The sequence below is a fragment of the Plectropomus leopardus genome, chromosome 5 (assembly GCF_026936395.1).
Source record: "Plectropomus leopardus strain MGB_pleo_1.0 chromosome 5, ASM2693639v1, whole genome shotgun sequence".
Lineage (NCBI taxonomy): Eukaryota > Metazoa > Chordata > Actinopteri > Perciformes > Serranidae > Plectropomus > Plectropomus leopardus.
Window position 1 is genome coordinate 29488799 of NC_142180.1, and position 17058 is coordinate 29505856.

The 17058-nt window shown below is 39.9% G+C and overlaps 1 protein-coding gene across 3 annotated transcripts in view; it reads left to right on the plus strand.

Annotated features, from left to right (window-relative positions):
• ncanb (neurocan b) overlaps nucleotides 1-17058 on the plus strand; it is a 245880-nt gene that overhangs the window by 206923 nt on the left and 21899 nt on the right. For all 3 annotated transcript variants that reach the window (XM_042483584.2, XM_088077889.1, XM_088077890.1), the window contains 3 exons: nucleotides 9811-9969; nucleotides 13588-13670; nucleotides 14101-14245. In XM_042483584.2, coding sequence (XP_042339518.2) covers nucleotides 9811-9969; nucleotides 13588-13670; nucleotides 14101-14245 — 387 coding nt within the window. The remainder of the gene's footprint in view (nucleotides 1-9810; nucleotides 9970-13587; nucleotides 13671-14100; nucleotides 14246-17058) is intronic.

Consider the following 17058-nt stretch of genomic DNA (forward strand, 5'->3'; position numbering starts at 1 on the left):
GTGCTAATGGCATTCATTGCAGGCTCAAAAAATAACATTCTAATTTATCTATAACATCACCTGTAGGCTGCAAGATGAGCAAAGTCGTACCCTTTTTAGCAGCCAAGTTTGGTGCTGCCATTGTGAAGATTCAGTAGGTCCAGACTCAATATCTGCTCACATGCACTGAGCTGTTTAGTTTTAGATTTTATTTACTTGTTACGTCATATAAATATCACAGGTTCTCACAAGTCGGTCAAAAAGTGATAAAGCACAGTTAGATATTAATACTACTTGTTAATATGGAAACATTTTATGCAAAAGTCTGCCTTACACACTCTCTCAAACTAAGCATGCAGACTCTGTCTTTGTTTCAGTCCTCAGTCCTGATAATCATGCCACTGTAATGCATAAAGTTGCAGGTCCAGCCCAATTCAGGTGGTTCATTAAGCATATGTGTCATTGTTGCCCCGATCATGTCATCATCCATCTGTGACATTGTTGCAGCTTTCAGAGTTTCAGTGATAACTCCTTCATTTAATTTCCTAATTTAGTGTGCACCAAAGTTTGGTCAAGTAGAAGCTCAAATATAGTGACAGACAGTGATATTATTTCATTTTACCTAGATTTTAAATATACATTTAAGGTAACTGAATTTTTTGAAGAGGGATATCCTGTAGTAGCATGTGATCGTATCACATGTATGCCTCTGTCATTTATGGTACTTTTGCTTGATATAGAGGTTTCTAATGATCTGGGTTCAGCCTGGGTTTTGACCATCATCAGTGTCAATCTCTCTGCACTTATCAAGCCATTGCTTCTGTGCCAGAGAGATGTTCATTCTTAAAATCCCATTGGTCAATTAGATATGTCACTCCAAGCTTATCTCCTCTCTCCACTCTTGTTAAGCCACAGTACACTGAGCACTTTGGCTGAACTTGTGATCTACAAGCAGCTGTTTGATGTCTGATAGTCCCTGGCTCTTTGTTTGTTTGTTTTTTCCTTCTTTTTTTTATATCATTGTTCTTGGCGTGGGTGGTTTAGTGACTCAGCATCGGCTTTCAGAGTTGACTGAGCGGCTGAGAGGAAGCTGTGATGCTTCTCTGCTCCGTCCCCGACTGCTGCAGCTGCCTAAACTGGCCACTCAGCAGAGAGCTCGGCTCAAAATTAATTTTTGTGCATCCTCCGGGTCTTTAGAAGCTATTATTGCTAATGAAGATTCATGCATTCAAATAACATGTCGAGAGGGACACGTGCCAAGACTGAGAAGAGAGGGAGCCTGTTGGTTTGGCTCACTCACAACAGTCTCCCGAAAAGAGAGACACAGACAGAAACTCAGGTGCACACATAAAAATATCCCTGAAGTTTTGCCTAAGCCTGGCAGAGGTTACTTGAATGGAAGAACAGCGTCGTCTAGCTCCATATGCTATTGTGCTCAACACTTTTTCTCACTCCAAACAGGAAAGCTGGAGAGATGAAGGGGTAATTTATTCTCATTCAAGGTGCTTAATTAGACAATGTTCCTGAAGCAACTGTCATTCTCTTCTGCTGTGTGGAAGGAAGTTCAGGCAGAAAGAAAAGGTACAGTGGAGAAAAGGGAGAGAGGAAGCATCAGAGCAGGTGTTACAATAGATGAAAAGAGAGGAAGAGATGGAGGGAGAGAGGAGAGTCTGTGTTCCTCTGCTGTGCATTAATGAACATTTCTGATGGAGCGGCGTGAAACACTTCTTTGAGCTGTGCTAGAGGTTTAGCACGCTTCTGTACTTCCTCTCTCTGATATTCCCAAGAAAACTCTTTGCTCTCTGATTGCAAAGTTAATAAGCCGGGCTTGTACTATCACACTTCCTTTTGTCTTTCATTAACAGTTGTTCTATGGCTATTTCCACTACAGGAAGTTTTTGCCACCTTTTTTTGAAACTTAGGAACTTTACCTGCGTTTCAGCCACAGGGAACAACAACATTTTGTTTACCATCACGTACGTGTTTCCAACTTTCTCCCTGTGTTTTGTCTCTCCCCTCATGTCTGCCAGCTATCTGAAATTATGTTTGAACGGAGTTTGAAAGTTTGAAAAAAAAAAAACATCTGGCAAGTTTGATCAGAAATTATATATATATATGATATTTTATATGACTCAGCATTCATTCAGATTAAAAAAAAAAGTAAGTAAGTAAAAAAAAGTATCTTAATTGAATTATGTATTATATACCATTGGACGGCTGACAACCAAGAGCACATAGCACAGCCCCCTCCCACCAATCCAATAATCATAAAAGTAGCAGAAGACTTTTATTTTGACCAAATTAAAGACATTTCTACCTCAAATCTGTGCATAAATATTGACCAGAATGTAGGAAATTAGGTGTTAAAAGCTCAAAACTTCCCCCCTTTATACATCTGTTCAGGCCCTTGAATGAAAATACAAAAATGTCAATTGCCACTTTGCATGAATTACACACTGTGTCTGTTTGTACAAACTGGACTTGTTGCTGTTTTACTGTGCAGGCCCGCGCTGTTCTCACTTTTACCTCTGCCTCCTCCATCAGCATTAATCTGCAAAGACACGTCTGTGGGCTAATTATGCAGAATGAGCCTTCAGGCTGGCATCAGTCATTCATGTTGTGCTCTGTGGCTGTTTTACTGTAACATCCATTATTCTTAATTGTGAGAATCACACTATTAAGATGTTCCATTAATCAACACTGCACTTGTAACAGCCATTAATAATTTCACAGCCGCTCTCACATTCTTCTCACATTCTCACCTTTGTCACTGGATATCAGCAGATTCCTCCTCATCTCTCTCTCTCTTTCTCTCACGCTCACTCTGACTTCCTCTCTCTCTCTGGACTGCTGTCATCTGCCCTCTTGCAAATGGCACGCTGAGCTGTCAGCCTTCAAAGAGTCACACGGGGAGAAGGCATAATGGCAGCACACACACACACACACACACACACGTGCAAACACACATTTCACCCGTTTCATCGTTCAGCAGATCTAAAAAAGCGAAGCAGTGGAAATATCACTTGGTGATGTGGATAAACGAGCCAATCAGTCAGCTGGAAGTGTATGGCCTTTTATTTCCTAACTGCCGTTCACTAAAGTCTGTGAGAATATTAATCGCTGAAACATACCCCCTGCCTCTTCCTCCCCGCCTGACAGAGGGAAAACGGGAAAAAGAAGACGACTTGAGTAATGTCTAAATATTTGAAGAGGTTGATGTGATGTCGGGCTTTGAGCCTCCCTGTCAGCGAGTGGGAGAAGAAATCAGCAGAGACTAGGTTGAAGATCTGAGGGGGAGAAAACATGCCTGTTTACTTTTCATCTCTGCTTTTCTTTCTCTCTCTCTGCTTCTGACTCTTTCACTTTCTTACTCTGTCTCTCTTTTCTGTCCTCCCACTCTTACTCTGTTTGATGCACTTGGTTTGTCTTTAATTCATTGTCTTCTTTGGACATTGAATTTTTTTAGATGCGTTTGTAAATCCAGAGTAGACATGACACCAAGTCTGCACTTTTGTGTGTACTTCCTGGTTAAATGGCTTGAATGAGGCCTGCGTTAGCCTTATACATGCAGAACAGACTCGCTGCGGACTCTATGAAGGCAGGTATGTTTAATTTATAAACGTGCATATTTATGGGTGTCTATTTCTGTCTGTGTGACACCTACCCTGACTGTCCTGTCCCTGTTCCTGGAGATAATAACCCATCGTCCACCATCATGAGCCAAACTGGACCCTCTCCCAAAACTAAAACAATGCACCAGCTGCCATGTGGCAAACATTTTGTGCAGGCAGCTTCCAGCTCTGATGACGGAGTAAAGTTAGTAGTCAGCAAAAGAAAATGACAGCAGCAGTGACTGATTTTTGGTCCCATGAGACCAGTGATAACAGTCGTAACATCGTTGTGCTTAATGCTAATTTACTAATCTGTGTTTAGAAGCACACGGTCTGTGCAAAAGGGAGGAGTGAGCTGCAAAACGCTGATTCTAATGCTGCCGCTCACCTGGGAGAAAATTATCTTTAATGAGAGTCATGTGGATCATAAGACTTATTTCTTGGTATTGGAACAAACAACCTACACCGGTCACTAGTGTTCTAATACTAACACCATATTTCCACATTAAAATCCACACAAGGCTTAATGCTAAATTAATGAGTTAGAAAAAGGATTGCCCTTTTATTAGAGCCAAAATCAAGTAGTCGTTTTCCATTGGCATTTCTGACTGCCCCGAGTCAAACAATGCCACATAGATTTGCCTTTCCACTTTAAATCAAGCGGCAACCTCCTGGGCTGAAAAATGAAGCCACTGTGGAAATGACAAAAACTGCAGTTCTTTTAACGGCCACTTGAGACTGGCTCCAGGGGCGAGTAAATCCATGTAGATTTCCAGTATTTGAATGCTCAACTTTTCGGTAGAAATGTTTACAGCCTGCAGCAAAAAGCCTTTTCTCCCCTCCATAGCTAATTTTAATATTCACAAAAACTGTACAAGGTGGGAGTTTTTATATAAAGCACCTATTTACATTACATAAAGCCAAAAGTTACGTGTATTTAAGGTCATAGCCTTTGAATGGCAGGCTGTCTTGGAGGCGTCGCTACAGTCTATGAGTCAGATCCACCCTTCAGTCATCCACAGCTCCAACCACTCAGCCAAATATGCTGACTTCTGGCTCCAAAACACCAAGATGGCGATAGCCAAAAAGCTGAACAAAAGACTTCAGTCCAAAAACCAATGGATGACGTAACAGTTGCTAAGATCATTATTTTGTAGTCCATAGTTTAAACAAGCTGGGTTGTGCCGATTCTACCAAAGATGGATCAGCTCCAAAGTCAGGCCAGAGCGCACTTAACAGCCTCCAACTGTGTTGCAGTAGCTTTAGATGGGCTTCTTCATCATTATTTGTAACGAAAATAAAGAAACTCTCGAAGAATGATGTCTTTTTCATATGCATGCAAAAAAAAAAGATTTACTGTGCTGCTCAAAGGCTGTCAGAAACTTTTAAGGTGGAATGTTTTCTTGCATTTTACTCAATGCATAAATCAAACACCCTTTAAATATTGATACGACAACTTTAACCATTTCATTTGTTTTTATTGGCTTATGATATTAAATAATCTTGATGATTTGATGATTGGATGTTCCGGTCCTGAGAAAATGTGTTAGAGTTGCAATCGGAGTGTTATTTTGGTGTGCTCCAATAGCACTATGATTCTAAGAAATTTAAAGCAACTTGGAGGAGATGGGCATCTGGTGTCCATTTATGCAGTGCTGAAAACATTCTCATAAACTCCGACAACAGTAGCTCTTTTGTTTGGAGATGCAAATGCCTTCCGTGCCGGGTGGACACGCCAAGTCAAACCAAGTCAAGCTGAGCTAGGGTATAAAAAAGGGCTACAATCTGGATGGAACAAGGCGCAGTGAAAGACAGAGATTGTTTGAATTATGGATAGTTATAAGTGGTTCCTGCAGAGTGACAGGTTAATTGTGGTCCTCCATAAGCTTAATATTATAAAGAATGTTATGAACTTAACCTGTAATAAGAGATCTTTCACAGGTAATCAATAAGAATATTAACACTGACATTCTTAGGAATGCATTTGTCCCTTTCCCAGTCGCTTTTCTTAAATCCATGATCTTCCTCATTTTAGATTATTTTTTAGGGTAACCTTCCTAGTGTCGGCTGAGTTTATGCATTGAAGAATTTTCCACTCATCTCCAAGAAATGGAAAAGTTTTGAATGAAACCATTTTTGCTAAACTTCACTAATATGTATCCATTTCTCTGTATCAAGCGATTGAGATGACCCCGGCATAATCTCCACACACTGTGCTCACATTCAGGAGAATGAGTAGATTAGCGTTCCCCACTGTGCATTGTGAAAAGAAATCTGTTACAAAATGAAGAGGGCAGGCACACAAAAGTTAAAACCCACGTTTATGTTGCAATGACGGCAAAAGTGTGAATCAAGGAGCCAATGAGCCACCCAGAGGAGGCTGAAAAGGTTAAAGTGGCTAATTGGATTTCATGTCATTAGCGTGTTTTGTGGTCATCAGATTCAATCCTCAGACAACCAGGCAGGAGAAACTTGAGCAGGCAAAGTAATGAAGCAATTCCTCACATTTACATTCATAGAAATCATCAGAGCAACTAACACTGCTGAGAAGACATGCAGCCCAATCACTGGAATAAATGTTGGCATTGTACATTTCTGTAAACAATGGATATGCAACATTTGTACATTATTATGTGGCAGATATGTTGAAAGTCTTATGTTTCTTTGTTCTTCAACATTGCTGTGGTTAATGTGTGGTTATTTCTAGACACAAAAACTACTCGGTTATGGTTAAGAGAAGATCACACCTTTGCTTCAAATACCTGGTTTTGAGGGCAAAATCACAGCTGGAACTGCCACTGATGTCTCGTTAAAAAATAACACGTTTTATTGTTTGTTGTCCCAAACTGTGATCTGCAGCCTGGCGTTTCACCCAGGTCTCACACCATGCACCATGATCTTCACCTCTCAATGACAAATTCAGCTCACACACGTAATCAGAAGTGCTGCGTTTGAGAAACTTTGATATGACATGTGTTAGATGTACAAATGTGAGATATATGTGGTTTGCAGAAATGTACAATGCCAACATTTTCTTTAAAATATAGGGTGTATGATCAAGTGCTTGTTACTTTCAACATGCATTTTCTAAAAGTTATACTGTACTTTAGTAGTAGCAGTATTAAATTAAAACATCAAGGTGGTGTTTTACTACTGTATTTTCTGTGTATGACAGATTTGTACTAAACACATTTGTAAGTACTCTGTAAATTCAGTGTAATCAAATGAATGACAGGAGTGTTTTTTTGTGTCAGTTTTGTCATATTTCTATGTGACTGACATGGATTCATGTTCCCAAAATGTCTGTGGTGTGATAATCCTCATTTCATATGTAAAGAAATGCTCCGAATTATTTGTGAGTATTATTTGATCCGTGTCTTGTGCATGTAGGAGCCTCTTTTGCAGTTGTTAAGAGTAAGCCATTAGTCTCCTCACATCAGTCAACACATTTTTACTCAATTAGATATCATTTGAAATGTTTAAATATCAGTATGAAAGTACAGCAGGTACTGAAAGATACATTCTGGATACCTAACATTGCGAAATGTAAAGATTTTTCTTCTACAAAACAAAATAAGCTAAATTTGTTATGAACAAGCAGCCATGCTAACTCTTTGCCTGTATATTTTGATTTAAAGTATCTAAATCAAACAAGTAAAAAAAAAAAAAAAGAAGTAAATGAGCAGCCATCTGTCAGCACTGAACAGTTTTCAGTGCTGACAGTCTTCTTGAAATTGCATGTGTATGTTACTAAATTGCTTTTTAAATGATGTTATTGTGGCAACGTCAGAGCAGCCTGCATTATGTTCAGAAGCTTCACATCCAGACTCCTTTCTTAGGTCATCATATTCTCTTGAACAGGTCGTATGATATCCTTCAAAAATGCATGCACAGCAGTTCATAAGATATCATTGGAACTGATAATGACTTTGATAATGACGTCCTTAACATACAGACATGTAATGTAATGTAACACGCAGGTATGGAGGTTAGGTTTAGAAAGACAAACATGGCGAGGGCAAACCTTAAAGTGACTCAAAGTTCACGCAGTTCATAACGCCCATCTCCAGGTGGAAGTCTCGAGGATAAAGTCTGGACGTGATCGCAGCCTTTCAAATACGTGGAATATTTACAGATTTGGGTACATTAATTTTCGTAGGAAAACGTACAGTTTGTGAGAACAGCCTGCTTACGTTTAAGCTACAAAAGCCCTTTGGTTAAAGTTACAAAAGGATTTTAATTTCTTTTTAACGTTTATAAAAAAGGGAATTGAACAAACAATGCTGCAGTAAGGAATCATTCCAGACAAGGGGTCCATTATAAATTTTTAATGGCTTCTCCTATAGTTGTATCTCACTTGAACAACTGAAATGCATTTTCAGTGAACATTTTACTGTGACTCACTGTAACAGTGGGATATATATCTTATATATTTAGGACTCCAGTTCCTTCGGACCTGCTGCACATCGCCGAGTGAATGCATGTCAGACAGGCCAGTGGATGAATGATGGGCTTCAAATAGTGCTGAATTGCACCAGAGCATCAAAGAGTGATAAAAACTGGACAGATACTTGCCTCCATAAATTTCCCAGATATATGCAAACATTATTCTCTTTATTCTTCATTGCTCTCTCTCTCTCTCTCTCTCTCTCTCTCTCTCTCTCTCTCTCTCTCTCTCTCTCTCTCTCTGCAGCCAACATGAATGTGTGAATGTTTAAATGGTTTCACATTCGTCTGTATCTGATTTTGGAGCTGTCAGCACTTAATGTTTACTGCATGAGACAAGAATTGATCTTCTTAGCACAAGATACAAGTACATTTTAACATGTTGAACACACTGGGATTTCTTACACATTGCTCATCATCACTGTCAGTTTGTCATTTTGGAGGCACGTTCGTGTGCAGCTTCTGAGCTATATGCACGGAGCTATGAGACAGAATATTTGGAAATACATGTTAAATTAGCAAATATATCAATGCAAGGCAGACTGAGGGAGAGAGTTTTGCAAAACCTTGCTTAAGGAGATCACCTGAGGAGGCAGTCTTGCTGAGACCCAGTGCAGTGCATGTGTCGAAATGGTGTCATTGCACTTCACAGAATTGTACCTGAAAGAGCCCTGAACAACACAGTGAATGGGGGAGAGCTTAACAGTATGAAAAGCACTTACTTTCTCAATGCAGAATGAAGGTTTCGAGGTGCTTATTTCATATTACAGTGTAGAGGGGCTTTCATAATGGACTCCTCTCCTCTCTTCCTCTTCTTTTCACGGCCAAAACTGCATCTCTCTGCATACTAAGCAGGGCCCCATACGGCCCAATTTGCAGCGCGCAATTTACTGGTGTCGCTTCACATTTGTTGGAGGAAAAAAGCTGAGGCCTTTTCCCTGATCCTCACACTGCAGCGAGAGAGGGGGGCACAGGAGGGGGTTTGGATGGCGGGGGGGACCAGGGGTGGCTTAGCTGACAGATCGAGCCACATCAACTACACATACATTTCCACACATTCAGATATATGCACATTTGCACAGCGACATCTTCCTGCACATAGACAATCCAGCACGCCTCACAAGCATCACATTTGAAATGTACAGCTCTGAGTCGCACAGCTAACCCCAAGACAGATGAGGGGCGATAGATGAGAGAGATGAAGGGAGAGAGGGAGGAAGGGATGGAGGGAGAGTCGGTGTGCTGACAGGACTGTGACAGGGCTTAATTACCAGGCGAGCGCTGTGCACTGGAAGCAATTTCTAAGGATTGTTGTCATTTGAATAGATTAAAACGCCCTTTCACTGGTCTAAGCTGTCTCACCGCCGGCTTGCCTCTGCTGTGGATTAAAAGTCCAAGTCAAATCAAAGAAAAGACGACACAGACAGAGAGATGGAGGGATGGAGATGGAGAGGAGTGTCACACGGGGTTCTTAAAGCAACATAGTAGAGAGGAAAGAAAGGAAGAAGGAGGGCAAAAGAAGAAGAAGAAGCAATGTGTGTCTTGTGCTGTAAGATTGGAGGAATTTGCTGTGTGTGCAAACAAAAGAAATACAACAATATAAAGTGCATAGTTGTAAATCCTCCTACTCCTTTCCGGTGCAATGCTATTATTCTTTAGCACCTGTTGGCTGTGGATGTTTAATGATTAAAAAAGCCTGCATTTTTCTTCTCTAATGGATTTCTCATTGACTAATCTCTGTCATTTTCAATTACCTCCCTCTGTCCACCTGCAGACACCGAGGGCTGCGAGCACACGTGGAGGAAGTTTCATGGTCACTGCTACAGGTACTTCACCCGGAGACACACCTGGGAGGACGCCGAGAAGGACTGCAGGGAGCATAGCGGACACCTGGCTAGTATCCACAGCCTGGCCGAGCAGAACTTCATCAGAGGTGGGTGGAGGTCGGGGAGGCAAGGGCAGACTAAGTTCTTTTTTTTATTTTTTTCTAAACAGATTACACAGCAGGAAGTCTTAAATGAGGGAGATAAGTCGTAATTTCCTGCAATGTTATGTAGCTGCTAGTTGGAGCACTCCCACGACTTGTTATTAAAATCACATTCATCCTCATAATTACATCATATCTATATCTCACATATAGTGCCTGTTAACAAGAGAAAGCAATCTGCTCTCTGCAACATGCAAAAAAATAGTTTCTGGGACACTTCTGAAATGTGCTGCGTACCTGAAAGAGAACTGCATTTTACCAAGTGCACTTTTCTCAATCTTCACTTATCTTCAATCCGAATCTTGGACACTTTATGTTTTGACATGACGACAGATGAAAAGTTAGTTAATCCTGGCATGCTACATTTTCTGTACCACTTAACAATTGCAATCTTTGAATTAGCAACAATTTTGCCTTGCACCTCTGACTAGCTTTTTCTCAAAGCAACAGCAGCGTCCAGCATAACAAGCCGACAAAACACAAGCTGAAACTGAATTTGACACCAGATCATGAACACAGAATTGTGAAATTATCCAGGAGACTCGTGTTCTTTTTCCTATGTTGAGGACATAGAAGAGCTTCACATATAAGAGAAAACGTTCAAATTTAAATTTTAAGTCATTAAAAATACAGTTATGGAGTGGCTCTTCCCACTTCACAGCTCTATAACTCCAGAAATATCTGGCAACTCTCACAACCACCAATCACCACTCAATTTAAGTAATAACAGTGACATAGCCTCTATAATCTCACCAGCTCTCCTTCTGCTGTCTGCCTGCTACACACTGCTTTTACTAGCTGTTGATTGATATTTTCTCTTCTACCTTATTATTACCATACTTGGCGATGGCAGCTCCTCTGTTATGTGTATTCCATAACTCAGTGATAAATGTCTGTCTGCTTCTGCTCCGAACGGCCCTTGAAGGGGTTTATAGTGCTCCCCACTGAAAAACACCCCCAGGAGCCGAGTCTGTTCAGCCAAATAAATGAACGTCGCCATTTGTTGCGATGGAGAGGTGCTATAGGCTGTGATGTAAGTGTCTGTGACAGAGCATTTAATATACTATCATATTCTGTTTTAGGATGTGATTTGTCTTGAAACAGGTGAAAATATCCCGCAGTGGCTGAGGTAACTGCGTTTGTGTCCAGTGGAGGAAATGCAAGTGTCAGTATGTTGAATCTGGATAAAATAAGACCAGTATAAAGACATAAAGGGAAGTGAATTTAGATTTGTGTTGATCTGTGTGAAAAGATGTGACATTTTGACATCCCATGGGCAGTTTTTTCTTTGTATTTTGAAAAAAAAAAGATTTTGCTTTGTTATATTCAATGGTTGTCATGTGCAGCAAAGTCCACCCACATGCTAATTTAAGCATGGTGTCCTGAATTATTTGTAAATGCTATCATCTCCTCATTCTTAGCTTTTCACCCCCTGGTTGTGAACAGCCACATGTGCTGTAATAAGGCCAGATCACCAGCAGCAATCAGATGTAATGGTGGATCCACCTTCTGTCTCGGACAGATGCCAGGACAGCGCCATCAGTCTAGCTCCCATCTTTCTTCCTCAGACGCACAGTTACCAAAAAGTGTGTTTAATTGCCTCGAAAATGGACGTCTCCACCCCTGCAATAAGGGGATCAGAGCCATTAGGAAGATTAATGGGCCTGCTAATGATGTTAAGCAGATACACTGATGATTGAAATTCCATTACATGTGTGCATGCACATGCACACGCCTATACAACAGTGCACGCAGACGCCCCCAAACACACAAAATGAGATTAACCCAAAACACCATTAGTGATATTTCCTTTCACACAAACAAAAACCTCATCACCAGTGCATCAGGGACAGAAACAGTATATCTCCGTTATTGTTCAAGACGGAAGATCTCTCAGCTGCGCCTGCCGTTCAGCTCCAGGACTGAGTCCACCCGTACACATACGCATATTCAGAAAATCAATTTTCAGTGTTTATGTGTAGGCGGGAAAAACGTTTTTTTGGCTTGCCTCCTTTGTTTTCGACGTTAGAGTGTGTGTCTCAGCTTGCGTGCCCGAGCAGTGTGTGACGGCAACCTCACCGAACTGCAGCATGTTGCACGCTTGTGGTGTTCATACACAGCGTTGTTGCTGTGACACTTCTGCAGGGCTGCCTGCTGCCATGAGTTCTGTATTTCCACATTTATAAGCACAAATTCCACTCATTTGTGAAATCTTGCAAGCTCCTGCATTGTAACCGCACGGTTCTGCAACGTTTCTTAATAAAATGCCTTCTATCATCAACAGAAAATTACCTCAAGAAAGTGACATCATTTTAAATTTATCATTTAGAGAATTCTAAACATAGTTTTCCAGACGGTTCTCCTTCATTTTTGATAATATCTAATATTCAGTTGTTCAAGTTTTAGAGGTGTCAATGCTAGTGGAAAAACATCTGAATGCAGCACAAGAAAACTGATGTTGATTCAGGTGTTAAGGAGTTAATGGCCTGAGAATGACAAAGATAATACATGGCTCAAGAGACAGGCAGACCCACGCTGAGATGGATGGAGGCTTTGCGGCAAAACTTTTGGCCTGTCCAGGCAGGCCGTTTTAAACGTTTAATAAAGTTATGGAAACAGGGTAAAATATTATGGAAAAGTTGTGGAAAAGTTTTGAAAATTCATTGGTAAGAATGCGTGAGAACCCTGCTAGCAGCAATAAGCGAGAAGACTACTTTCTTTATTGAGAGAAAATTAGTTTCTTTTTCTCGTCATGATTAAAATATGCATGCAGCACCAGCCTCAGGTAACGGACTGGAAGCAGACAGGTTAAGCAAAATATCACAGAAGTAAGTTAGAAAGGATAAAGTTATCATAGTTTTAAATGTTTTTTCCATATCTTGTCATTTATGAAAAGACCCAAAATGAACACTGTAAGTGGAGTACTCATTATTAAACAAATTATTTACACAGCATTTGTATGGTAATGATTCTGGTTGGAGCTTTGTGTTCTTTGTAAGCAGCTGATCGCTGCAACTGAGGTCACAAAAAGCAATTTCCACTGTGTTTTTAAAGCATTTAGGGATTTAAACCCCTATTTTGCAGAGATGAATGCTTTTTTCTTGCACCCACAGAACAATATTGTTTAAATCCATTTGTTTGTATGTTCATTTTTAATTTGCACATACAAAATCTCTAGAGGAAATGCTGTAAATTCAGGGAAAAAAGTTTCTGTGTTGTAATGAAGTTTTCAGGCTTTGCTGAGGCTTTACTGATAAAAAGGAAGTGCTCCTAACATTTGCATAACGGTAGTAGATTAGCAATTTCTTTTGCAGATTATCTAGAAATTTGGTTCAAATTTTGGCTACATTTGAAAGGACGCCTGACTAATGTCTCTGTGAAAGATACTGTGTGAGCCTGTGCCAGAAAGGAATTCATTTATATATTTACAGTTTTTTAGAATTTATTGTGTTTTTAGGTTTCTTGGACTACTTTGTGCCTGTTTTTTATGTCTGTGTTTACTGTATGTGCATACCCGTTTTCCTTCTTTGTATTAATTTCTACTGTGTGTTACCTATTACGCAGGTCTAAGCCACGACAACACCTGGATTGGGTTAAATGATCGTACAGTGGAGGACGACTTTCAGTGGACAGACAAGATGGACCTGGTGAGCAACCAGCTGTGTGTGTTTTGTCTCGTTCCTAGCTGTTGCAGTGGCTACAAGGTGCTTTGTTTCACAGCTGGAAACATCCTGAAAAGCAGTTTGTTGGGAAAAAAAACATAAATTTGTATTCCATTGTGATCCCAACAAAGTAATTTCACTGTTCACCTCTAATTTAAGATTTTCATGGAATAGACTGGAATTTTGCGCCATTAAGAGTTGTTTTCTCATTTTCTGTTATTACATGCAAAAACATCACAACGGCAAAAAGAAAACATGAAATCACGGGAGAAAAATAATGTGCTACACAGAATTGATTCTTCTGAAAAAAGTAGATGCGTGATCAGTGTTTGGTGTGAAGAAAAATATGTTTAATTGGAGTTGAAAAAGAAGGTTTGTTTGTCTAATAGTTTCAATAGTTGTTTTTTTTGTGCAGCAATATGAGAACTGGCGTGAAAACCAACCAGACAACTTCTTTGCTGGAGGAGAAGACTGCGTGGTGATGATTGCTCACGAAAACGGCAAATGGAATGACGTGCCCTGCAACTACAATCTGCCGTACGTCTGCAAGAAAGGAACAGGTGAGAACGACGAGGTGGAGGAGGGGAGGGGAGAGAGCGGCATGGAGGACGCTGCACTTCAACAGGTGATTAGGATGACTGACAGAGAGGGAAGGAGGCAGAGAGTAGCAGGAGGTAAAAGAGGAACACTGAAAAGTAGAAGGAGACTGCGAGGAGACATCGAATTTAAAAAGTGAGACGTGAAGAACAGGATAGAAGGAGGCAGAGTGAGACTGAGAAAAAAGGGCAAAGGAGATACAAACCTCGCTGTCAGTTCTTTAGTCTAAAAGTGTTCTTAAAACTGTTTTTTTTATTTTATGTAAAGCAGCTTGTAAGCGTTACAGCCTATTTCTGGCACCACATGTTCCTTCAGGGGGGTTCTGAACATCCTATGTCTCACTTAACATTATGCACGTCTCTGCGCCGCGGCAGAGATTAGCACCAAACCTCTTCAATCAGTCCACGTCCTTCAGATTCGCACTCATTACTGCTCACCAACGCTCCTCCTTCCATCTCTCATCATCCTCCAGCACGACTTTAAAAAGTTCTCCACTACTTTTCATATCTCGGCTTCATTTCCTCTGCCAAATGTTTTTTTTTGTAAGATAAAGCACATCTTGAGGCACTCTCTGTTTTATGTTGAGGAAATTTAAACTCAGCAAAATGAGGTGAGCAAACTTATTGGCTGGTTAAGTTTTTATATACGCCACTACCTCCTCTTCTCGTCCCCTGTTGCAGCTGTCCCTTCTTGGCACCAGAGTTAGGCCACCACATGCTCCGCTGAGAGCCTATTAGAGCTTATTTTTGCCACTCATTTGCATACAGGTCAGACTTAAGACCGACGACAAGAAGACAGAATTATTGTTTTGTAGATGGGAGTTTAGCAGGCAGGTTTAGAGAAATACTGGGACACAGTATGCTTATAAGTTTTCCTGGAGTTTTGGATAGGGCAATTATTATTATTGTAGCAGTGAGCTTGTGAACATAAACTTTTACACCATCTGACTACCTCAAAGGTAATATTTTGGATCTAAGTAACTAATAAGAACAATAACTGTTGATATTGGTTCAGTATTAAGCAAGCCGTGAACAGGCTGAAATCTACCAACTCTGGGTACGGTCACACCGCCAACAAACTGATAGGCTGATAGTTTATGACAACATTATGGAAAAGGTCCTTACAAGGATAGAACTTAATAAAAGAGCAAGATCCTTTATGCTTAACCAGAAACAGCCCTGAAATCACAATGGCCAAACACATAAGTCTCCATTTGAATAAACAGTCATTTGTCATGTTTAGAAGCAGCATATTTTTACCTAACCATTTTTTTATCTAACTTGAGTGAGTTTTATTGCTTTTCAACTTTAAATAAAATATGTTTTACTATAATTAAAGGTACAATATTCAGGATTGTCTGTTACTGTTTGAAAACAGGCTCGCCAGTGAAAGCAAAAGTCAGCATTGATTCACTCTTGTTTGGTGTGTCACCTCGCTAAATTTAACCTTGAAAGGTTTGCAGTATTTTGTGGGGTAATTTAATTATTTATTGTAGATAGTAGGGAGACAACAGGAAATAAAGTACAACAATGCAGCAGTCTTCAAGCACACTCAAACTGTGGACATTTGGTTTTATGGTTAGCAGCTTAAATTATAGGGCTGCCTCTACTGAGTGTTTGTAACCCACAACTCATTTTACTTTATTTTATTTTGCTTTACTTTATTTATTTATTTAGTTATTTTATTGAATTTTATTTATTTATAGGCAGAGGGCAGAGTCTCTGCAATAAATACACCACCTCATACTTCCAGTGAGTCATACGTGATAACTGAGAGGAATTAGTTTGAGATGAGTCTCTGCATTTTTCAGATACATTTACATTTTTTAAATCCTGCATGGTGTATCTTTGAATTACTGTTCATTCAAATGGAGTTTTTGGGGCTGTTTCTGATTAAACAAAAAGGATCTCACTCTTTAACAGAAAGGTCAATCTCTGAAGGAATCATTTAACATAATGTTGTCATTTTCCTTTTGGACGTAAATTCACAATTCACAATGGCCCTAAGTAGTTACATTGCAGCCTGTTTTCACTGTTATCAGCATTTTCTGTTTTAGAACTGATGAACCTGCAATAAAATGAAGCTCTTTTTGGTATAAAAACAAACAAAACATCCACAAAATCGGTCTCCCATGTCTATTGAGCAGCTCCAGACTCTATACTTAATGACATCCCAAGTTTTACTTCTCTGTTTTCTGCCTTTGAGAGAGAGTAGCTCACGTTCACAACTATTGATTAAACTTTCTCAGGCCATGAATATATCATACTGGAATGCTTAATTTAGCTGATGATTCCCTTTAAAGGTTAATCCTACAGCTCGCTGTAAGTAGATGTAAAGTTGCTTGATTAATGTGTCTTATTCTTCACTTTCAACAAACTTTTTTAATCTGTAAGCTGATATAAATGTTGAAGTTAGATGAGGGTATTAGTCAGCTAATCATCAGCTAAATTTGATCTTTACTCAGTAAGTTTTAAGTATTTTGGGGGGCATTTTAAGTTTTTATTACAGGCCATAGAGAGATCGCAGGAAATAAGGGAGAAGAAGATGCAGCAAAAGTTCACAAGCGGACTCAGTGTGAGAATATTTGGTTTCATGGTAACCCCTGAATTATGGGACTGTCCCTGCTGAGTGTGTTTAACCTACATCTCTGTTGTAGAGTTCAATAAAATCACCTCATTGTTCCTCATCATCACTGAATATTGGATGAGCACTAACATTAAAAGCCTTAAAGGCCTTACTGATGGTCATTATGTTAATTTAAGCAAATTAAATGTGC